We start from the raw sequence: 24,627 nt of genomic DNA on the forward strand, positions 1-24,627 counted from the left end.
TAGACAAGGATGTGTGATGTCACTGTGGTTGTTTAATATAATTATAGATGGAGTTGTAAGAGACATAAATGCGAGGGTCTTGGCAAGAGGCGTGGAGTTAAAAGATAAAGAATCACACATAAAGTGGGAGTTGTCACAGTTGCTCTTTGCTGATGACACTGTGCTCTTGGGAGATTCTGAAGAGAAGTTGCAGAGATTGGTGGATGAATTTGGTAGGGTGTGCAAAAGAAGAAAATTAAAAGTGAATACAGGAAAGAGTAAGGTTATGAGGATAACAAAAAGATTAGGTGATGAAAGATTGGATATCAGATTGGAGGGAGAGAGTATGGAGGAGGTGAATGTATTCAGATATTTGGGAGTAGACGTGTCAGCGGATGGGTCTATGAAAGATGAGATGAATCATAGAATTGATGAGGGGAAAAGGGTGAGCAGTGAACTTAGGAGTCTGTGGAGACAAAGAACTTTGTCCTTGGAAGCAAAGAGGGGAATATATGAGAGTATAGTTTCACCAACGCTCTTATATAGGTGTGAAGCATGGGTGATAAATGCTGCAGCGAGAAGGCTGGAGGCAGTGGAGATGTCATGTCTGAGGGCAATGTGTGGTGTGAATATAATGCAGAGAATTCGTAGTTTGGAAGTCAGGAGGAGGTGCAGGATTGCTAAAACTGTTGTCCAGAGGGCTGAGGAAGGGTTGTTGAGGTGGTTCAGACATGTAGAGAGAATGGAACAAAACAGAATGACTTCGAGTGTATAAATCTGTAGTGGAGGGAAGGCAGGGTAGGGGTCGGCCTAGGAAAGGTTGGAGGGAGGGGGGTAGAGGAGGTTCCGTGTGTGAGGGGCTTGGACTTCCAGCAAGTATGCATGAGCATATTTGATAGGAGTGAATGGAGACAAATGGTTTTTAATACTTGATGTGCTGTTGGAGTGTGAGCAAAGTAACATTTATGAAAGGATTCAGGAAAACCGGCAGGCCGGACTTGAGTCCTGGAGATGGGAAGTACAGTGCCTGCACTCTGAAGGAGGGGTGTTAATGTTGCAGTTTTATTAACTGTAGTGTAAAGCACCCTTCTGGCAAGACAGTGATGGAGTGAATGATGGTGATGAAAGTTTTTCTTTTTCGAGCCACCCTGCCTTGGTGGGAATTGGCCAATGTGTTAATAATGAAAAAAAAATATTTTCCCATTATGTTCTTTATACGTACTTTGATCTAACATAATATTTAATGGTTAAGTATAAATGTACTGTACATGCATTATGCAGGTGCTGTATAGGTGTATGTTATCATAAGATCTTAGTACAATACTTACAAACTTGCAACCATATACATTTACAATACTAATACAGTGGACCCTCACGTAGCAATATTAATTGGTACCCGAGAACGAATATCATTAGGCGAGTTTTTTAGAGTTAGCCGAGGCAAAATGTTAGCGTTAAAATGTATCGTTAGGCGAATTTAACGTTATGCGATGCGTTCGTTAGGCGAGGGTCCACTGTATATTAGAAAAATTAGTAAAGTTGCTTACCGAGTTTACTGTCTTTGTGGTTATATTTATTATGCAGTTCAAACCAACAGCTGGAAAAATAAATGTGTGTAAATATTCAGAAAACCTCTGAAAAGTACAATATAAAATATACAAAAAATCACTATTGCCTGGCTCCAGCTGGATTACAAGTGTCTCTGGGAGGCTGCATCACTACTACCTGTATGGAACTAATAATGACTAAAAAAAACTGTTAGTGATGTAGACAAGCTGACCATTTACAACTAAAAAAGGACTGCCCGGCATACCAAACACCAGCCTGCTGCCAGACGTAGCACCAGCCAAGCAATGGTTACCACTACAGTAGCTCCATATCAACTGTGCTAGCGTTCTCATGGGACAGAAAAATAGAAGAAACAACTCCAAGACATACACCAAAACTCCTAGAAAACTGTTACCCATTATGTCTACCCTGAAGGATACCAGAGCACCTTACACCCCCCACCCCCACCTGGACCAACACAACAACAACAACAACAATGGCGGACGACTCCATATCTTTCTATGGATTCGGTCAACAAGCTGACTTCTTTTTCACCACTATGGCAAACACTCAAGACCTCTTCACCCCAAATGGTATCATCAACACCAAGAGGTATAGCCCAGGTATGCAGTACTCAACAATGGCTTGACACAAGAGATCAAATTCTACAGGAAAATAGTATGCTGAGGCAGCAAAACGAAATCTACAGAAAACTGACTGCGGACCTAGAGCGTTATTTACCAAAACACAAAGATTAGCAACCTAGAGTGCCATCTAATGACACAAAATTCAAGGATTAGTGAACTAGAAGACAAACTGACAATCTTAACAAATACGACCAAGCAACATGCAAACCTGCAAAACAACCATAGCCACACATACTGAGCATATAGATTCCTTTACCACCAAGCTGTCAGCAGCTACACAAGATTGGAGGTTAAACATAGAATCCCAATGGAGTGTATGCCTCCAGTATCAGAGGGACATGATTGAACAAGACAAGCTCCTAGACTCTGTAATTTTAACCAGCTCTAACTGACCATCAGATACAAACCATGACAACTGCACCAACAAAGCACTTCAGCTAATAAAAGATGAGATACACATTAACACTGAAACTAGCCACATCAAGGAGGCCCGTCTGCTAGGCAGGTCAGGTCAAAAGCAAAGTGTTATGTTAGATTCCATTCCATTGGTGTATAAAAGGACCTAATAAGTTCCTCCATCAAGAAAAAGAGTAATGTGTATGTTAATGAGCGACAGAAGGTACTATACAGACTCTGAAAACTTAAACATGATAACAACATAGCAATTAAACAGTGTTTTACGCATGATGGCATGATCATGGTAAAATTATCAGACTCGGGTAGCAGGTTTGAAATAACAAATGAACAAGAACTAACATATTTCCTCACATGCTCTGAATGAAACTTGTTAATCTGCTTCTCAACATAACATCAACCATGTACAGTGCTTCAGTATAGTGCAATATACCCCATTCCTTTTATTTGTCTTACTATTTATCAAAAGTGAATATTTACCATATTGTTATAAGTGTATGCTTTACTATATTCTTAAAAGTGTATGTTATTTAGCAACATCAGGTACTTAAAAAGGTACTAGATCAGGTGCTAAAGAGTTAACTTTTTTACTGAATCTTAGTATCCCCAGTGCCTCATACATTTTTAGCTTTAATAATAATCTTAATCCATACATTCTTGATTAACAGCAATTGACTCAATTTACTTAGCAACATAAGGTGCTAAAGTTTTATCTCTTCTTCGAATTATTTTTTTATAGTCAGTATCTCCTTTATTTTTAGCTTTAAAATAATTATCTTAGTCCATATATTCATAATTGTTAGTGGTTAATAGTAAATGTTTTTTTATTTTTTGATACAGTGGACCCTTGGTTATCGGCCGTTCCTCTTATTGGCCAACTTGGTTACTGGCTGGGTTTTCGGTTCCCGGTTATCAGCTGTTATTTCACTTATTGGCAGTATGATACATGTTAACCCGCTGCTGCCAGCCACTCGCGCATCTGTCTGGCTTTGTCTCTGGGCAAGTGAGGAAGCTTCTGCTCATTCATCCAAACATTTCGCTATAGTTCACTGATTTTCGTGGTTATCGATTAAATGCAACTGGGAAATAAGTAACCATGGCCCCAAAGAAAGTTCCTAGTAAAGTTCCTTTGGTAAAGAAAGTGAAAAACACAATGGAATTTAAGAAAGAAGTTGCTGAAAAGTATGAGAGTGGTGTACGGGTCCTAGAACTTGCCAGGATGTATGTGAAAAACAAATCAACAATCACTTCTATCCTGGCAAAGAAAGAACAAATCAAGGAAACTGATATGGCAAAAGGAGTAAATGTGCTAATCAAACAAAGGTCACCGATAATGAAAGATATGGAGAAGTTGTTGGTTTTGTGGATCACCGAAAAACAATTAGCAAGAGATAGTGTTGTGGAGTCGATGATTTGAGAAGGCAATGCAGTTGCATGCGGATCTTGTAAAGAAAATGCCTGGAACAAGTGCTGCTGTTAGTGTATTTAGAGCCAGCAAAGGCTGGTTAGAGAGATTTAAGAAGTGTAGTGGTATACACAGTGTGGTAAGGCATGGGGAGGCTGCAAGTTCTGACAAATGTGCGGCTGAAAAATTTGTGCAGGAATTCAAGGGGTACGTAGAGGCTGAAGGATTCCTCTCCCAACAAGTGTTCAATTGTGACGAAACAGGCCTCTTTTGGAAGAAAATGCCTATGATGACCTACATTACACAGGAGGAAAAAGCACTGCCAAGGACACAAGCCTATGAGAGACAGGCTTACTCTTTTGTTACACAAATAACCCGCACATAAAAGAGAGAAGCTTACGACGACGTTTCGGTCCGATTTGGACCATTGACAAAGTCACACTAACCAGAAGTGGAGCAGGACGGCTATATATAGGCAGGAAGAGGTGGTGGTAGCAGTAGTAGTACAAGAATTGTATATAATACCGACAAGATGAAATTAAGATACGCACAACACCCGGGCATCCCCATCGTAGACGCTCCGCCATCCAGCCAGCCACTGGATGGCGAAACGTCCACAACGAAGACAACCAGACACCGCACATGTTTCTTAATTTCATCAGTAGTTGTAGTAGTAGTAGAAGAAGAAGAGGTAGTAGTAGTGGTAGTGGAATGGATTATGGCTGATAACCCTGTAATTGCAACAGCTTATTTCTCTATGTGCTTACTGTAGATAGTTTTTACATCCTCCTTTACTCTTATGAATGCAATTATCGATCCTGATATCAACCTCTTATTTTTTTTTTTATTATCACACTGGCCGATTCCCACCAAGGCAGGGTGGCCCGAAAAAGAAAAACTTTCACCATCATTCACTCCATCACTGTCTTGCCAGAAGGGTGCTTTACACTACAGTTTTTAAACTGCAACATTAACACCCCTCCTTCAGAGTGCAGGCACTGTACTTCCCATCTCCAGGACTCAAGTCCGGCCCGCCGGTTTCCCTGAACCCCTTCATAAATGTTACTTTGCTCACACTCCAACAGCACATCAAGTATTAAAAACCATTTGTCTCCATTCACTCCTATCAAACACACTCACACATGCCTGCTGGAAGTCCAAGCCCCTCGCACAAAAAACCTCCTTTACCCCCTCCCTCCAACCTTTCCTAGGCCGACCCCTATCCCGCCTTCCTTCCACTACAGACTGATACACTCTTGAAGTCATTCTGGTTCGCTCCATTCTCTCTATATGTCCGAACCACCTCAACAACCCTTCCTCAGCCCTCTGGACAACAGTTTTGGTAATCCCGCACCTCCTCCTAACTTCCAAACTACGAATTCTCTGCATTATATCCACACCACACATTGCCCTCAGACATGACATCTCCACTGCCTCCAGCCTTCTCCTCGCTGCAACATTCATCACCCATGCTTCACACCCATGTAAGAGCGTTGGTAAAACTATACTCTCATACATTCCCCTCTTTGCCTCCAAGGACAAAGCTCTTTGTCTCCACAGACTCCTAAGTGCACCACTCACCCTTTTCCCCTCATCAATTCTATGATTCATCTCATCTTTCATAGACCCATCCGCTGACACGTCCACTCCCAAATATCTGAATACATTCACCTCCTCCATACTCTCTCCCTCCAATCTGATATCCAATCTTTCATCACCTAATCTTTTTGTTATCCTCATAACCTTACTCTTTCCTGTATTCACTTTTAATTTTCTTCTTTTGCACACCCTACCAAATTCATCCACCAATCTCTGCAACTTCTCTTCAGAATCTCCCAAGAGCACAGTGTCATCAGCAAAGAGCAACTGTGACAACTCCCACTTTATGTATGATTCTTTATCTTTTAACTCCACGCCTCTTGCCAAGACCCTCGCATTTACTTCTCTTACAACCCCATCTATAAATATATTAAATAACAATGGTGACATCACACATCCTTGTCTAAGGCCTACTTTTACTGGGAAATAATTTCCCTCTTTCTTACATACTCTAACTTGAGCCTCACTATCCTCGTAAAAACTCTTCACTGCTTTCAGTAACCTACCTCCTACACCATACACCTGCAACATCTGCCACATTGCCCCCCTATCCACCCTGTCATATGCCTTTTCCAAATCCATAAATGCCACAAAGACCTCTTTAGCCTTATCTAAATACTGTTCACTTATTTGTTTCACTGTAAACACCTGGTCCACACACACCCTACCTTTCCTAAAGCCTCCTTGTTCATCTGTTATCCTATTCTCAGTCTTACTCTTAATTCTTTCAATAATAACTCTACCATACACTTTACCAGGTATACTCAACAGACTTATCCCCCTATAATTTTTGCACTCTCTTTTGTCCCCTTTGCCTTTATACAAAGGAACTATGCATGCTCTCTGCCAATCCCTAGGTACCTTACCCTCTTCCATACATTTATTAAATAATTGCACCAACCACTCCAAAACTATATCCCCACCTGCTTTTAACATTTCTATCTTTATCCCATCAATCCTGGCTGCCTTACCCCCTTTCATTTTACCTACTGCCTCACGAACTTCCCCCACACTCACAACTGGCTCTTCCTCACTCCTACAAGATGTTATTCCTCCTTGCCCTATACACGAAATCACAGCTTCCCTATCTTCATCAACATTTAACAATTCCTCAAAATATTCCCTCCATCTTCCCAATACCTCTAACTCTCCATTTAATAACTCTCCTCTCCTATATTTAAATGACAAATCCATTTGTTCTCTAGGCTTCCTTAACTTGTTAATCTCACTCCAAAACTTTTTCTTATTTTCAACAAAATTTGTTGATAACATCTCACCCACTCTCTCATTTGCTCTCTTTTTACATTACTTCACCACTCTCTTAACCTCTCTCTTTTTCTCCATATACTCTTCCCTCCTTGCATCACTTCTACTTTGTAAAAACTTCTCATATGCTAACTTTTTCTCCCTTACTACTCTCTTTACATCATCATTCCACCAATCGCTCCTCTTCCCTCCCGCACCCACTTTCCTATAACCACAAACTTCTGCTGAACACTCTAACACTACATTTTTAAACCTACCCCATACGTCTTCGACCCCATTGCCTATGCTCTCATTAGCCCATCTATCCTCCAATAGCTGTTTATATCTTACCCTAACTGCCTCCTCTTTTAGTTTATAAACCTTCACCTCTCTTCCCTGATGCTTCTATTCTCCTTGTATCCCATCTACCTTTTACTCTCAGTGTGAGTAGGTTTAGTGTTTTGAATATTGGTGGAGTGTGCTGCCTGTAGTGGGAATTTGTTATCATTCTGACTGCAGCCTTTTGTTGGGTAATTAGTGGTCTGAGATGGTTAATTGTTGTTGAGCCCCATGCACTACTGTCTAGAAATAGTATATACAAAGTATTTATAGGTCTCAGCAATGTCTTAGACATGCTGGAATATGTATGAAACTTCTTGAAGCACTGTGTTTATGACGAGTGTCACTAAACTGCTGAGAGGGTAAGCAGTGGAGTGACACTTGATGATGACTGTTACACACAAACATGCATGTCTGTCTGTCCATCTATCTATCTATCTGTCTGTCTGTCTGTCTGTCTGTCTAACTCTGATCATCTTTCTGTCTGCCTGTGTGTGTCTGCCTTTCTGTCTGCCTGTGTGTGTCTGTCTTTCTGTCTGCCTGTGTGTGTCTGTCTTTCTGTCTGCCTGTGTGTCTGTCTGCCTGTGTATGTGTCTGTCTTTCTGTCTGCCTGTGTGCATCTGTCTTTCTGTCTACCTGTGTCTGTGTCTCTCAGTCTGCTTGTCTCTTAGTCTCGAAGAGCAGCTCGTAAACCAACAGGTATTACACACGATGTAGTAGTCTGATTCTTCATGAAGTGAAAATGTGTATTACTTGCCACTGAGTTGCCAGTCATGCTTATTATGTCTTTATATCTACAAGCAAAAAAAAAAAAAAAAAAAAAAAAAAAAAAAAAAAAAAAAAAAAAAAAAAATAGAAAAGCTAGATACAGCGATTGATAAACAAGGGTTGAGGTCGACCGTTCGTCATTGTAGGAGCTGCCAGCAGTCACCGGCTCTTCAACACGCAAGTTATACTTTTGTATCAATCAAATCACATATTACTCGGGTAGATAATTTCCAGTAGATCCTTCATGTGTTAGCTCAAATCACCGACAAGTATGTTTTAAATAAGTGACCCACTGATCAGATCAGATCAACTGGTTCGAACCCTTGACTGGTCCGAACCCTTGACTGGTCCGAACCCTTGACTGGTCCGAACCCTTGACTGGTCCGAACCCTTGATGGTCCGAACCCTTGACTGGTTTCAAACGGTTTCGTTGGACAATAAAGCAGACTGTAAACGGATGGGGTTGTAGGCGCCCTTATAAACACAAACATAAAAAATCAGGAACGTGACGGTAAGCTGTCCAATATACAAAAACAGTTAGAAACAGAAATACAAATAGCTAGAGCTTCATTTAAGGTTATTAATAGAATATTCAAGAGGTTGCTAGTAGAATTGCAGTAAATCAACCATTCAAATCATTATGAAGCTGTGTGTAGTCTGTGGTCAGTCAAACAAACGGGCTTCCACATGGATAAATTGTCATTTTTGTGGAAATTGGTGTCACGCCCCTTGTGCAGATATCCAAGAACTAGCTACAAGCAGTATTAAAACAGAGAAGTGTTTTTGGGTATGCCCAAATGAGGAAAATCTGTGGACTAAAATCACAAGGGTATTAAAAGAGGACAACATCAAAGCTGCTTTCATAGAAAACCTGGAAGCTTTCTACAACAGATGGGAACATAAAAAGTCTGGGCTGAATGGTACTGCCCTTGATACTGGCCATGTAGTCACAAACTGTAAGGCTGGAGGTGATGTGGTAGTCAGTAAATGTGGGGCTGATAGTGCTGTCCTGGGAGACAGTAATGGTGAAGCTGGAGGTGCTGTCCTGGGAGACAGTAATGGTGAAGCTGGAGGAGCTGTCCTGGGAGACAGAAATGGGGAAGCTGAAGATGCTGTCCTGGGAGACAGTGATGGTGAAGCTGGAGATTTTGTCCAGGTAGTCGGGAATTATACGCAGGAAGGAATACATATAAGTGACCTCATAGGGGACATGAGCCATAGTAGAGAAACAAGTGTAGTCAAAGATAAGATAAAACCAATATTGCAAACTAGAAATACCGCAGGAAATAGCAAACAAGAGGACTCCAATAGCAATAGTGAGGATATATTACCAAAAACAACTGGTGGGAGCTCCATTGTTGGTGCTAGGGAGGATAGAAGTAAGACAGGGAAACATGCACCAACAGGGAATACAGTCACAGAAACCCAAGGCAAGCGGAAACCAAGCCTGTGCACATACTATGCACTTGGTATCTGCTGGCATGGGAAATCTGGAAAAACAGATGGGACGTGCAACTATGACCACCCTAGAAAATGCCATGCACATATGACAACAGGAAAATGCAAACTCCCTTCCTGTAAGCTTTTTCACCCTGAACTGTGTACCTCTTCAGTACAGGAAAGACTGTGCTATAACTTAAATTGCCAGGCATACCATCTAAAGGGGACAAAAAGATACAAAACATCCAGGCCATGGGAAAACCTGGGTAGCCACAGCCACTCAAGAGGGAGAGGTTTTTTAGTGCCAGGAAGGAAAAAAAACTGGCAGGAAATGGCAGAAATCGTACACCAAATCCAGTCATTCCTGGAGTGGAACCACAGTCGATGGCCTCCACTCCAAACCAACAGATACAGATACTAATGCCGGAAAAAAAATCCACCCCCAGTACCAACAATACCACCAGTCCGATAACATTCTTCTTTGCAAATATACAGGGTCTAAAGCCAGCAACAAACAACAAAATACCTTTCATCCGTGGACTGCTTGCAGAGGCAAAGGCAATGTTCGCGGCTTTCACTGAGACCCACATAAAGGATCACTTGGACAACGAAATATGGATCCCAGGTTACAACCTATACAGATGTGACAGAGTGAACAGGCAAAGGGGGGGGGAGGGTTGGCCTATACATTGCAGAGTCACTTGTTTGCACAGAACTGCTTAATGCCTCAAATGATGTAGTGGAAGTTTTAGCAGTAAAGGTCGAGAACCAAAACCTAGTCATTGTGGTAGTCTACAAGCCTCCGGATGCAACATCCCAGCAATTCCAGGAACAGCTGTTAAAAATTGACCACTGTCTGGAAAATCTTCCAGCTCCTGCACCCAACATCTTGCTCCTGGGGGATTTCAACTTAAGGCACCTAAAATGGAGGAATATAGCAAATAATATTGTTGCAGTAATAACACCAGGAGGCAGCTCTGATGAAAACTCACACTCACACGAGCTTTTAAATCTCTGCACAAAATTCAATTTAAACCAGCAAATAATAGAGCCTACTAGACTGGAGAATACACTAGACCTCATCTTCACTAACAATGATGATCTGATAAGAAATGTCACCATATCAAAAACAATATACTCAGATCACAACATAATTGAGGTTCAGACATGTATGCGTGGAGCCCCAGACCGACAAAATGAGACTAGTCACGAGGGAACATTCACCAAATTCAACTTCAATAACAAAAACATAAAGTGGGACCAAGTAAACCAAGTCCTAACCGATATAAGCTGGGAAGATATACTAAGCAACACAGACCCCAACTTATGCCTAGAACAGATTAACTCGGTGGCACTCGATGTATGCACAAGGCTTATTCCTCTAAGAAAAAGGAGGAGTAGATGTAAAATAGAAAGAGACAGGCGCTCCCTTTACAGGCGACGGAAAAGAATAACAGAGCGGCTAAAAGAGGTCAATATATCTGAAATGCGTAGGGAGACACTGGTCAGAGAAATAGCAAGCATCGAACTTAAACTAAAAGAATCCTTTAGGAGTCAGGAATCGCGGGAAGAACTAAAAGCCATAAATGAAATCGAAAGAAACCCAAAGTATTTCTTCTCCTATGCCAAATCAAAATCGAGAACAACGTCCAGTATTGGGCCCCTACTCAAACAAGATGGGTCCTACACAGATGACAGCAAGGAAATGAGTGAGCTACTCAAGTCCCAATATGACTCAGTTTCTAGCAAGCCGCTAACCAGACTGAGAGTCGAAGATTAAAATGAATTTTTTATGAGAGAGCAACAAAATTTGATTAACACAAGCCTATCCGATGTTATCCTGACGCCAAATGACTTCGAACAGGCGATAAATGACATGCCCATGCACTCTGCCCCAGGGCCAGACTCATGGAACTCTGTGTTCATCAAGAACTGCAAGAAGCCCCTATCACGAGCCTTTTCCATCCTATGGAGAGGGAGCATGGACACGGGGGTCGTCCCACAGTTACTAAAAACAACAGACATAGCCCCACTCCACAAAGGGGGCAGTAAAGCAACAGCAAAGAACTACAGACCAATAGCACTAACATCCCATATCATAAAAATCTTTGAAAGGGTCCTAAGAAGCAAGATCACCACCCATCTAGAAACCCATCAGTTACACAACCCAGGGCAACATGGGTTTAGAACAGGTCGCTCCTGTCTGTCTCAACTATTGGATCACTACGACAAGGTCCTAAATGCACTAGAAGACAAAAAGAATGCAGATGTAATATATACAGACTTTGCAAAAGCCTTCGACAAGTGTGACCATGGCGTAATAGCGCACAAAATGCGTGCTAAAGGAATAACAGGAAAAGTCGGTCGATGGATCTATAATTTCCTCACTAACAGAACACAGAGAGTAGTCGTCAACAGAGTAAAGTCCGAGGCAGCTACGGTGAAAAGCTCTGTTCCACAAGGCACAGTACTCGCTCCCATCTTGTTCCTCATCCTCATATCCGACATAGACAAGGATGTCAGCCACAGCACCGTGTCTTCCTTTGCAGATGACACCCGAATCTGCATGACAGTGTCTTCCATTGCAGACACTGCAAGGCTCCAGGTGGACATCAACCAAATCTTTCAGTGGGCTGCAGAAAACAATATGAAGTTCAACGATGAGAAATTTCAATTACTCAGATATGGTAAACATGAGGAAATTAAATCTTCATCAGAGTACAAAACAAATTCTGGCCACAAAATAGAGCGAAACACCAACGTCAAAGACCTGGGAGTGATTATGTTGGAGGATCTCACCTTCAAGGACCATAACATTGTATCAATCGCATCTGCTAGAAAAATGACAGGATGGATAATGAGAACCTTCAAAACTAGGGAGGCCAAGCCCATGATGACACTCTTCAGGTCACTTGTTCTATCTAGGCTGGAATATTGCTGCACACTAACAGCACCTTTCAAGGCAGGTGAAATTGCCGACCTAGAAAATGTACAGAGAACTTTCACGGCGCGCATAACGGAGATAAAACACCTCAATTACTGGGAGCGCTTGAGGTTCCTAAACCTGTATTCCCTGGAACGCAGGAGGGAGAGATACATGATTATATACACCTGGAAAATCCTAGAGGGACTAGTACCGAACTTGCACACGAAAATCACTCACTACGAAAGCAAAAGACTTGGCAGACGATGCACCATCCCCCCAATGAAAAGCAGGGGTGTCACTAGCACGTTAAGAGACCATACAATAAGTGTCAGGGGCCCGAGACTGTTCAACTGCCTCCCAGCACACATAAGGGGGATTACCAACAGACCCCTGGCAGTCTTCAAGCTGGCACTGGAAAAGCACCTAAAGTCAGTTCCTGATCAGCCGGGCTGTGGCTCGTACGTTGGTTTGCGTGCAGCCAGCAGCAACAGCCTGGTTGATCAGGCGCTGATTCACCAGGAGGCCTGGTCACAGACCGGGCCGCGGGGGCGTTGACCCCCGGAACTCTCTCCAGGTAAACTCCAAGTAATACATACAGCTTTGTTAGGGTGATGTTTCTCCACAAAACTTTGCAACTCATTCCACTTTGCACACATGTCCTTAAGCACTGAAGAAGGCACATTCTCCCCTCTCTCTTCCTCCTCCTTCGAAGCAATTTCCTCAGCTGCAGTTTGTTGCCATTCTAGCTGAAGGTCTTGCAGCTCTTCAATGGTTAGCTCTTCCCTGTGGTCATCCACCAACTCTTCCACATCCTGGCCATTCACATCCAACCCCATGGACTTCCCCAGAGACACAACAGATGCCACAACAGGCGTAGGGTCATCAGGGTCAGCACCAAACCCTTCAAAATCACGAAAGCATGGGATGCTTTGTGTGGGCCCTCAATTCTAGGAAATGAGTGGCCGAGTCACTTGGGCAGGTGGACAAGTTTGGTATGGACCATTTTCAACTGTACAAAAATCTGAGCAGATGTATGAAAACTGGAACAAAATTTTGACAAAAAAAGTCGTCGAAAACCAAATCGTAGGAAAACTAGTGCACACAAAAACCGAGATTCCACTGTATACAATTAGCTAAAAAAGCTTCTGTATTAACAGACAGACAAAATAGCTAAGAGCAAATTATTATTATTAAATTCATGGGGGGCCCTAAACCCATAGGGGTCAAAAAGTGAATTGGGGGAATAGAAGGTACGTAGTCAGGTTCAGTCCAAGGAAGGGGAGTCAAGGCCCAATTTTTTGAATCAAGAGTACTTCATTGGCATCAAGGAACCTCCCTTGAGGGGAGGTAAGAGCACAACATAGCATCCACATAATTAAACAAAAATATGAGAATATCTTTTAAGTCCTTACATGCGAGGATATTTTTCAGAAATACACAAATGCATTCTTTATTTTAGTAACACTGGCTGAAATCAACTGAAAAGTATCTCTTATATTAGTAATTTTGCAAGAAAAGCTTTTTAACCCCTTCAGGGTCCAAGGCCAAAATCTGAAGTGGTGCTCCAGTGTCCAAGAAATTTTGAAACAAAAAAAAAATTATTTTTTCTTACAGAATTAAAGAGCATATTTTTATGAAGGTAATAAGACAAAAAAAAAAATTCTGATTAGTACTTACCGAGATACAGTGCCAAGAAGTTTGTCAAAAATGATGTGGTGGCGGCAACATCGACGAATTCCACATACGCGCATTACATTATTTTGCGGTTTTTACATTTTTTCTTTTCTTTTCCAATTTTTTTCTATTCCTACTAACATTTGGGGCCTGAGAGACCAATACTGTATATAATGTATATATATAAACTCACTGTATTGAACACAATAACCGCACTAAAGTTATTATCATATTATTGTTTACCACTGTTGTTTATTACAATAAACATGCACAAATCTTGTATAATACTAATGTTCTATCATATATTTACATATTTACAATCACTGGACATGGTTTTAGAACTGCTGGAGCTTGTGGAACTCCTTGAAACAAGGCACCATGCACAGAGGCACCTTACATTCCTCACACATAAACCGAGTGTCTTTGCGTCTTTGTTGCCGTCGTTTTGTTTGTGCGCAGACGATGCATCTCTTCTGAGCAAATTTCTTCTGAGTTGAAGGAAGTTGTATTATGAAATGATCACCTTCCCTCCTCAAACGCTTGGGTATATCCTGAGGAATTCAAGGACCTTGTTGTATAGCAGGTGTTCTTACCTGGTACTTCATTATGAGTTGTCTGACAACAGACAAACAAAATTCACCATACGGTGGTCTGTTGCCAGTCTTTATTTGGTACATATTATATGCATTGAGCATTGAAATGTCCATGAGATGGAAGAAAAGTTTCATGTACCACTTGTAACTCTTATGAACACAGTCAACAAAACCAATATGCATGTCACATTTGTCAACCAAGCGCATGTTTTGTGTATAATCAATCACTGTCGCTGGTTTTCGAATACGTTCATTAGTCACTCGATCAACTTTGCCACTGTCTTGCATTTCATTACGGTGAATGGTTGTCAACAATGTGACATCTCGTTTGTCATGCCACCGTAATGCCATGATGTCATTGGCAGTAAACACCTGCACGTCATCACCACGAGCACCTGCGTTGAGCCTGGGCATATGTTTACGATTAGAACGCACTGTGCCACACACATCTGTCTTGTTCACTCGCATGAAATCACTGAGTAATGGGCTTGTGTACCAGTTATCGGTATATAATGTATGCCCCTTACCAAGATAAGGTGCCATCATGTTTCTCACTACGTCACCTGAGATACCCAATAACATCTTGGTATCTTTCAATGTTTTACTACCCGTGTATACAACAATATCCAACACCAGGCCACTGTCACAATCACAGAGTACAAACAGTTTTATACCAAAGCGTTTCCTCTTGCTCGGTATATACTGCTTGAATGACAGCCTACCTTTGAACAAAATCTAAGACTCGTCAATTACAAGATTCTTGAATGGATAAAAGTATATGCTGAACTTTTGTTTGAGATACATGAAAACATTTCTAATCTTGTATAACCTGTCACTTCTGTCAGGCCTGGTTTTGTCAGAGAAGTGCAACATACGTAAGAGTAAGATAAACCTGCTCACTGGTATGATTTCACTGAAGACCGGGGTAGAAATTAGCCGATCTGTGGACCAGTATGCTTTTATATTATGCTTATACACATGAGGCATAAGCATTATTGTTGCAAAAAGCAAATACATTTCTGCAACAGTCGTCTCTTTCCACCTGTGTAGTCTTGACTGTGGTGATATGATCATATTTGCCATGGTGTACTCAAAATACTTATTACTTTCCCTGACAATAGTTTCCATCAATGGCTGGTCAAAGAATAATTCAAAGAATTCCAGTTCATTGGCCGTGGTTCCAAGGGGACAAGTAGGTAGAATTCCACTTTGAGAGTCATCAAAGTGGTGAGGCTTGGGAACAAAATTGGGATTTTGCTGCCAATCCCACATACGGTTTGCTGGTGGATACTGGACATCATAGGCTGGTTGTACGAGTGGTTGTGGTTGTGGTGGGCTGGTGGCTGACGCTCCGCTTTGTCCTTGAACTGACGAGTCAGCAGTGTGGGTCCCAGCGTGGGCTGGTGAGTCACGCATGGCGGTGCCACTACCATCACCACTAACACCATCCACTGATGCCTGTGGTTCTATCCATGCCAAGTATAGCCACATCATCCTCACTATCACTACCTAAAACTGGTGTAGGGCCATGGGATGTACTCCGGGATGTACTCCGTCCCCTGAGCACAGCATAGGGTACACTACCCGAGCGCATGCGGTGGCGAACATACCGACACTTCACTGGTGAATATGATTCCTCACTATCACTACTCGAATGATCGTCGAGCGCAATAAAATCACAATCCACGTCACTATCATCATCATTACTGAAGTCAGTGGCCTGGCCACGCAAAAATATTAGTTTTCTCTTGCGTTGAGGAACAACCGACCGTGAGTCACGAGTGCCCACACCAGAGGTAGAAGGTTGAGGATCGTCAGGGTTTTCTGCACTATTATCGATATCCTGGTCATTCTTTTCGGTCACTAACTGATCAAAGCCGTAGAATTCGTCTTCATTTCCACTTCCATCACTGTCAGAACTATCAGATAGGAAGAGGAGAGTCTCAATTTTCCAGGGAGTGAGAGCTGACTTGCGACGAGGCATGGTGAACAAGGGTAACTGAGCCAGCGTTCCCACAATGCTATGCGGGCGCCTAGATTTTTTGTTTATGGCGCACACCCACCACGCAGACCCGTTCTCTCACATGTAGGCCTATGAGCGTTTTCGCGCTATATTTGACGGCGCTAGAATTTTGGCATAGATCTACGGTTTGGACACTCAACGTGAAGCCGTAGATCTACGGGACGGACCCTGAAAGGGTTAAAAAGGATGTTATTTACACAATACATCAAGATTAACTTCTTAAGAAACTCACAGAGAGACACCCGAGGCAGGCTGAGGGAGTGCCATAAAAGTCGCAGGTTTGTGATGATAAGTCTTCCACGGTCTCCTGAATTTCCTTTAGTGTCTTCTATGGATTCCAGTTTGTCAATTATTCTCTCCCCAGACCTCATTTTCATCTGTCTAAGAGTCAAAATAGATTAAAATGCAATATTACAGTAAAATTCCATTGCATTAAAAAATTGTATACAGTAGTGCAGCACTTGTTAATGTAAACTTAGATGTCTACAGTAAATTCAATACAAAATGCTTGAATAAAAAATCTCTTTTACCTTCCTCCATCATTTCTTCAAACATTAGTACCATACATAATAAACTTGCATACTATGGGATCAAAGGCTGCCTATCAATGTTTTACTAATCATATACCCATGCAACCCAATCATTGCAGAATATGAAGAGCTTTGATAATGATTCACATCAATGGATATGCCAATATTTAAAACATCTCTAACCTTCTACAAGATCTGTGTGAAAACCTAAAGTTTATATATATCACTGAAGAAAACTAAGTTAATAAACTGGTACCCATCCCTCTTGATAGAGGTGTGACCTGTATGATCCACCTGCATCATCCCTCTTGATAAAGGTGTGGCCTGTATGATCCACCTGCATCATCCCTCTTGATAGAGGTGTGGCCTGTATGATTCACCTGCATCATCCCTCTTGATAGAGGTGTGACCTGTATGATCCACCTGCATCATCCCTCTTGATAGAGGTGTGGCCTGTATGATCCACCTGCATCATCCCTCTTGATAGAGGTGTGGCCTGTATGATCCACCTGCATCATCCCTCTTGATAGAGGTGTGGCCTGTATGATCCACCTGCATCATGGATCTCTACACAATTAAGTAACCAGATGAAAATATGTGTAAACCATCTGAATTTTCTTCTATTTTCTAAATAGCTCTTGATCTTATCTATTTGCTTTTATCGCCATGGGGAAGTGGAAAAAAATCTTTCTTCTGCAAGCATGCATGTCATATGAGACTAAAATGCCAGGAGCAATGGACTAATAACCCCTTCTCCTGTATACATGACTTAAGAATTAAAACTTTATAAAGCTGGGATGTTTGAATGTGCATCAATGTATTGTAGATGATGACAAAAAAAGAGAGATGACTGCCAATGTTATGAATGAAAAGTAGTTGGATGTCCCAACTCTAAGCGAAACAAAGCTGAAGGGGGTAGGGGAGTTTCAGTAGGGAGAAATAAATGGAATTAGGTCAGGAGTATCTGAGAGAGTTAGAGCTAAGGAAGGGGTAGCAATATTGTTGAAGGATCAGTTATGGAAGGAAAAGAGGGAACATGAACATTTAAATTCAAGAATTATGTGGATTAAAATAAAGGTCAGATATGAAATGTGGGTTATAATAAGTGTTTATACACCTGAAGAAGAGAGGAGTGTAGAGGAGAAACAGAGAGAGATTTTGGGAGATGCTAAACAAGTGTTGAATAATACACAGATAACTCGCACATAGAAGAGAGGAGCTTACAATGACATTTCGGACTGAAACATCGTCGTAAGCTCCTCTCTTCTATGTGCGGGTTATTTGTGTATTGTTCCAGTCACGGTATTGTGCCTTTTTTGTAATTTAAGTGTTTAGAAAGTTTTGAACCAAGTGAGAGAGTAATTGTGGTAGGGGACTTGAATGCTAAAATAGGAGAAATGGTTATAGAGGGCATGGTAAGTAAGTTTGGGGCACCAGGGGTAAATGATAATGGGGAGGCCTTTGATTGAATTCTGTACAGAATGAGGTTTGGTAATAGGTAATACACATTTTAAGAAAAAAAAAGGATAAATAAGTATATTAGAAAAGGATACAGGGCATAATGACAGTAGTTTGTTGGATTATGTATTGGTAGGCTGATGGGGAGACTTCGGGATGTGCATGTTTATAGAGGGGCCTATATCATATAATTTTTTTAGTTGCAGCTACAGTGAGAGTAAAAGGTAGATGGGAAGCAAGGAGAATGGCATCAGCAAGTAAGAAAGAAGTGAAGGTCTATAAATTAAATGAGGATGCAGTTAGGGCAAGATATAAACAACTACAGTGGACCCCCAGTTTGTGATGCTATCGGTATCCGATAAATCCGGTAACCGATGCATTATATCGCAGAAAATTTGCCTCGGTTCCCGTTACAAAACCCAGTATGCGATGCGATTCGTACGAGACGTGTCCACGTGTGGCCTGAACTGCCCCATGTGTGCCAGTGTTTACAAGCCAGCCAGTGCGCTCGCATCTAAGGATACATTCGGTACATTCCATATTATCCATATTATCACTGCTTTTGGTGCTTGTTTCTGCAAAATAAGTCACCATGGGCCCCAAGAAAGCTCCTAGTGCCAACCCTTCAAGACCAAGGGTGCTAATGACTGTTGAAATGAAGAAAGAGATAATTACAAAGTACGAAAGTGGAGTGCATGTGTCGGAGCTGGTCAGGTTGTACAGTAAACCCCAATCAACTATCTCTACTACAGTGAGCAGGAAAACGGCAATCAAGGAAGCTGTTCTTGCAAAAGATGCAACAGTGATTACGAAACAGCGACCGCAAGTGTTAGAAAATGTTGAGAGACTGTTACTGGTGTGGATAAATGAAAAACAGATAGCAGGAGATAGCATCTCTCAAGCGATCATTTGTGAAAAGGCTAGGCAGTTGCATGACGATTTGGTAAAAAAATTGCCTGCAACTAGTGGTGATGTGAGTGAATTTAAGGCCAGAAAAGGTTGGTTTGAAAGATTTAAGAATCGTAGTGGCATACATAATGTGATTAGGCATGGAGAGGCTGCCAGTTCAGACCTCAAAGCGGCTGAAATTTTTTTTTTTTATTATTATCACACTGGCCGATTCCCGCCAAGGCAGGGTGGCCCGAAAAAGAAAAACTTTCACCATCATTCACTCCATCACTGTCTTGCCAGAAGGGTGCTTTACACTACAGTTTTTAAACTGCAACATTAACACCCCTCCTTCAGAGTGCAGGCACTGTACTTCCCATCTCCAGGACTCAAGTCCGGCCTGCCGGTTTCCCTGAACCCCCTCATAAATGTTACTTTGCTCACACTCCAACAGCACGTCAAGTATTAAAAACCATTTGTCTCCATTCACTCCTATCAAACACGCTCACGCATGCCTGCTGGAAGTCCAAGCCCCTCGCACACAAAACCTCCTTTACCCCCTCTCTCCAACCTTTCCTAGGCCGACCCCTACCCCGCCTTCCTTCCCCTACAGACTGATACACTCTTGAAGTTATTCTGTTTCGCTCCATTCTCTCTACATGTCCGAACCACCTCAACAACCCTTCCTCAGCCCTCTGGACAACAGTTTTGGTAATCCCGCACCTCCTCCTAACTTCCAAACTACGAATTCTCTGCATTATATTCACACCACACATTGCCCTCAGACATGACATCTCCACTGCCTCCAGCCTTCTCCTCGCTGCAACATTCATCACCCATGCTTCACACCCATATAAGAGCGTTGGTAAAACTATACTCTCATACATTCCCCTCTTTGCCTCCAAGGACAAAGTTCTTTGTCTCCACAGACTCCTAAGTGCAGTCTGAAAAATATGTGCATGAATTCAAGGAGTACATAGAGGCTGAAGGATTGAAACCTGAACGAGTGTTAATTGTGACGAAACAGGCCTGTTTTGGAAGAAATTGCCAAGCAGGACCTACATTACTCAGGAGGAAAAGGCACTCCCAGGACATAAGCCTATGAAAGACAGGCTTACTCTTCTGATGTGTGCCAATGCTAGTAGTGACTGCAAAGTGAAGCCTTTATTGGTGTATCACTCAGAAACTCCCAGAGTGTTCAGGCAAAAGAATATCCTCAAAGCTAATTTGTGTGTGCTGTGGAGGGCAAACAGTAAGGCATGGGTCACTAGGGACTTTTTCTATGACTGGTTACACCATGCATTTGCCCCCAATGTGAAAAATTACCTAATTGAAAAGAAATTAGACCTTAAGTGCCTCCTGGTATTAGACAATGCCCCTGGTCATCCTACAGACTTGGCAGAGCGACTTTCTGGGGACATGGGTTTCATTAAGGTCAAGTTTTTGCCTCCTAATACCACTCCTCTCCTGCAGCCCATGGACCAGCAGGTTATTTCCAACTTCAAGAAACTGTACACAAAAGCTATGTTTGAAAGGTGCTTTGAAGTGACCACAGATACTCTATTGACTCTAAAGGAGTTTTGGAAGGATCACTTTAATATCCTCAATTGTGTAAACCTTATAGGTAAGGCTTGGGAGGGAGTGACTAAGAGGATCTTGAACTCTGCCTGGAAAAAACTGTGGCCAGAATGTGTAGACAAAAGGGATTTCGAAGGGTTTGAGGCTAACCCTGAGAAGCCTATGCCAGTTGAGGAATCCATTGTGGCATTGGGGGAAGTCCTTGGGGTTGGAGGTTAGTGGGGAGGATGTGGAAGAGTTGATGGAGGAGGACAATGACGAACTAACCATTGATGAGCTGCTAGATCATCTTCAACAGCAAAGGGCCAGACCTGAGGAAACTGCTTCGGAGGGGATAGAGAAATTGAAGAAGTTGTCTACTTCAAAGATTAAGGAAATGTGTGCAATGTGGCTTAAAGTGCCAAGCTTTTTTGATGAAAATCACCCTCAGACAGCTACTGCAAGCCGTGTTGGCAACCTGTACAATGACACTGTTGTGAACCACTTTAGGAAAGTCATAAAGGAACGAGAGGTACAGGCTTCTATGGACAGATATGTTGTGCGACACAAGTCCAGTGACTCTCAACCTGGTCCTAGTGGCATTAAAAGAAGGGAAGTAACCCCGGAAAAGGACTTGCTACCTCAAGTCCTAATGGAGGGGGACTCCCCTTCTAAATGCTAACACCATCCACACTCTCCCCTCCTCCCATCCCATCAATCATCACCAGATCTTCATTAACCCTTAAATGGTCCAAACGTATATATACGTTTTTTCAACATCTGAAAGTATGTAAAAAAATTTAGATCTTTTTTTTTTTTGTTTTACATTTGAAAACGTGTAAAAAAAACTTTTATCTACTTTTTTTTTTTGTTACATTTGAAAATATGTAAAAAAAAGTAGATCTACTTTTGTAGCATTACAAATTTGAACGTCTATTTGTTTGGACCGTTTAAGGGTTAAAGGTAAGTGTCAATTATTCTATTGTTATTATTCTATTGTTATTGTTATTATTGCAATTATTCTATTGCATTAAACTTAATATTTCATGTGGTAAAAGTTTTTTTTTCATGCTTTTGGGTGTCTTGCACGGATTAATTTGATTTCCATTATTTCTTATGGGGAAAATTGATTCACTTTCCAATAATTTTGGTTTACGATGAGCTCTCAGGAACGGATTAATATCGCGAACCGGGGGTCCACTGTATTTGAAGAAAGATGAGCTACTGAGAGTAAATGGAATAAAGTTAACCCTTTGACTGTTGCAAGCCCATTTCTGACACTGTCATTCTATGCTGCAAAATTTTTGGAAAAAAAAACAGCAACAACTGATATAGCATAGAACAAAATTTTCAAAGTGCAATATTGAGTGTCACTTACATTTCATATAACAATAAAAAAATTGAAGGTAAATTACTTACTGTGGAGTAATATCAAAACGAACATCCCTATCTTCCCACAGCATCCTTGGCTTTTACAAAAGCTTTCTCTTATTTGCCGGAGAAACGTGCGCTACTTTGGACCAATGAGGTCCCTCATCCTTTATCTGTATTCTTTTTTTTTTCTGTGGGTGTTTCTTGTGTCAGTAGTTCTTAATAGTCTGTATCTGCACACCAGTAGTTGCAAGAAGATACAACAAAACAGTATTACAAATCTCAAGGTAGTTGAAAATATCCTTTCAATATTCACTCTGAAAACATAATGGAAGAATTATAAAGCATTAGTAATACATTTCTTATCTTCTCTCCTACAATATTATGATTATCATTGTCTTGCACAGATAATATTTTCTGTGTATAAAAGACAAAAATAATAAGTGATTTTCTGGAGACTGTTGGACCCCTAAATATAATAATAACAATAATAATAATAATAATAATAATAATAATAATAATAATAATAATAATATCTTTATTTCTGCTAGTACATGTTCAAGGTATACAGTCCTAGCTGACATCAATGACATACTACTATACAGAAAGTCACTTGTTATGCAGAGCATTTTGGGCACAATAGGTCAGTTTTTTCCCAGTATGCTGTCCTCATAGACAGTAACTGTACGAATGGAGAAATGAATGTTAGTGGCCTGAAGGGAGACAGGAGCTCTAGTGGGGGAACAGGTGTAGACTAGGACATGCAAAAACCAATGTTACAAACTAGCGATACCACAGGAGATAGTAAACAAGGGGATGCCCCAAGACATAGTGAAGATAAATTACCAGAAATAACTGGTGAAGGCTCCACTGTTAGTACATACAAGTGCTGAGGATAGTAATGAGACAGGAAAACACACACCAGTAGGGAATACAGTCACAAAAAACTAAGGTAAGCAGAAACCAGGCCTATGCAAATTCTATACACTTGGTATCTGCAGACATAGAATATCTGGAAAAACAGATGGGATGTGCAACTTTGACCACCCCAGAAAATGCCATGCCCATATGACAACAGGAAAATGCAACCTCTTTTCCTCTAAGCTTGTCCACCCTGAAATGTGTTAATCTTCAGTTCAGGAAAGACAGTGCTATAACTTATATTGTCAAGCACACCATCTAAAGGGGACAAGAAGATACAAAATATCCAGACCATGGGAAAACCTGGGAAGCCACAGCCACTCCAGAGAGGTTTTTTAGTGCCAGGAAGAAAAAAAAGCTGGCAGGAAATGAGGAAATCATACACCAACTCCGATCATTTCAGGAGTGGAATCACAGTCGATGGCCTCCACTCCAAAACAACAGTTATTAAGTTATTAGTGCCAGGAAAAAAAGACCCTCCCTCATACCACCAATCCAACAACATTCATCTTTGCAAATATACAGGGTCTAAAGCCAGCAACGAACAACAAAATAACTTTCATCCGTGAACTGCTTACAGAGTCAAATGCAATGTTCGTGGTTTTCACAGAGACCCACATAAAAGACCACTTTGACAATGAAATATGGATCCTGGGTTACAACAAGTGAACAGGTAAAAGGGGGGATGGGGGGGGGTTGGCCTGTACATCACAGAGTCACTTATATGCTCAGAACTACTAAATGCCTCAGATGATGTAGTTGAAGTTTTGGCAGTAAAGATCGAGAACCGAAACCTAGTCACTGTGGATGTATACAAGCCTCCGGATGCAACTTCCCAACAATTCCAGGAACAGCTTTTGAAAATTGATCACTGGAAAATCTTCCAGCTCTTGCTCCCAAAATCTTGTTCCTGGGGGATTTTAACTTAACGCACCTAAAATGGAGAAATGAAGTAAATAATGTTGGAGCAGAGATAACACTAGGAGGCAGCTCAGATGAAAACTCACACACACACATGAGCTTTTAAATCTCTGCACCAAATCCACCTTAAACCAGCAAATAATAGAGCCTACAAGACTGGAGAATACAATGAACCTCATCTTCAATAACAATGATGATCTGATACAAAATATTACCACATCAAAAACAATATACTCAGATTACAACATAATAGAGGTACAGACATGTTTGCATGAGGCCCGAGTGACAAAATGTGATCAGTCACAAGGGAGCCTTCACCAAATTCAACTTCAATAACAAAACACATAAGGTGGGACAAAGTAAACCAGGCTCTAAGTGATA

The 24,627-nt window shown here is 41.4% G+C and overlaps 1 protein-coding gene across 4 annotated transcripts in view; it reads right to left on the bottom strand.

The window, feature by feature from the left end:
* The window catches only part of BBS5 (Bardet-Biedl syndrome 5 protein), a 68,469-nt gene that overhangs the window by 37,068 nt on the left and 6,774 nt on the right, over positions 1-24,627 (bottom strand). For 3 of the 4 annotated variants that reach the window (XM_070092475.1, XM_070092476.1, XM_070092478.1), the window contains exons 2-4: positions 22,453-22,721; positions 16,833-16,981; positions 1,527-1,576 (exon numbers count right to left, since the gene is read on the bottom strand). In XM_070092475.1, coding sequence (XP_069948576.1) covers positions 1,527-1,576; positions 16,833-16,981; positions 22,453-22,496 — 243 coding nt within the window. In that variant the 5' untranslated portion in view covers positions 22,497-22,721. The remainder of the gene's footprint in view (positions 1-1,526; positions 1,577-16,832; positions 16,982-22,452; positions 22,722-24,627) is intronic. The other variant, XM_070092477.1, reaches the window with a different exon arrangement.

Source organism: Cherax quadricarinatus, chromosome 39 (genome assembly GCF_038502225.1).
Source record: "Cherax quadricarinatus isolate ZL_2023a chromosome 39, ASM3850222v1, whole genome shotgun sequence".
Taxonomy (NCBI): domain Eukaryota; kingdom Metazoa; phylum Arthropoda; class Malacostraca; order Decapoda; family Parastacidae; genus Cherax; species Cherax quadricarinatus.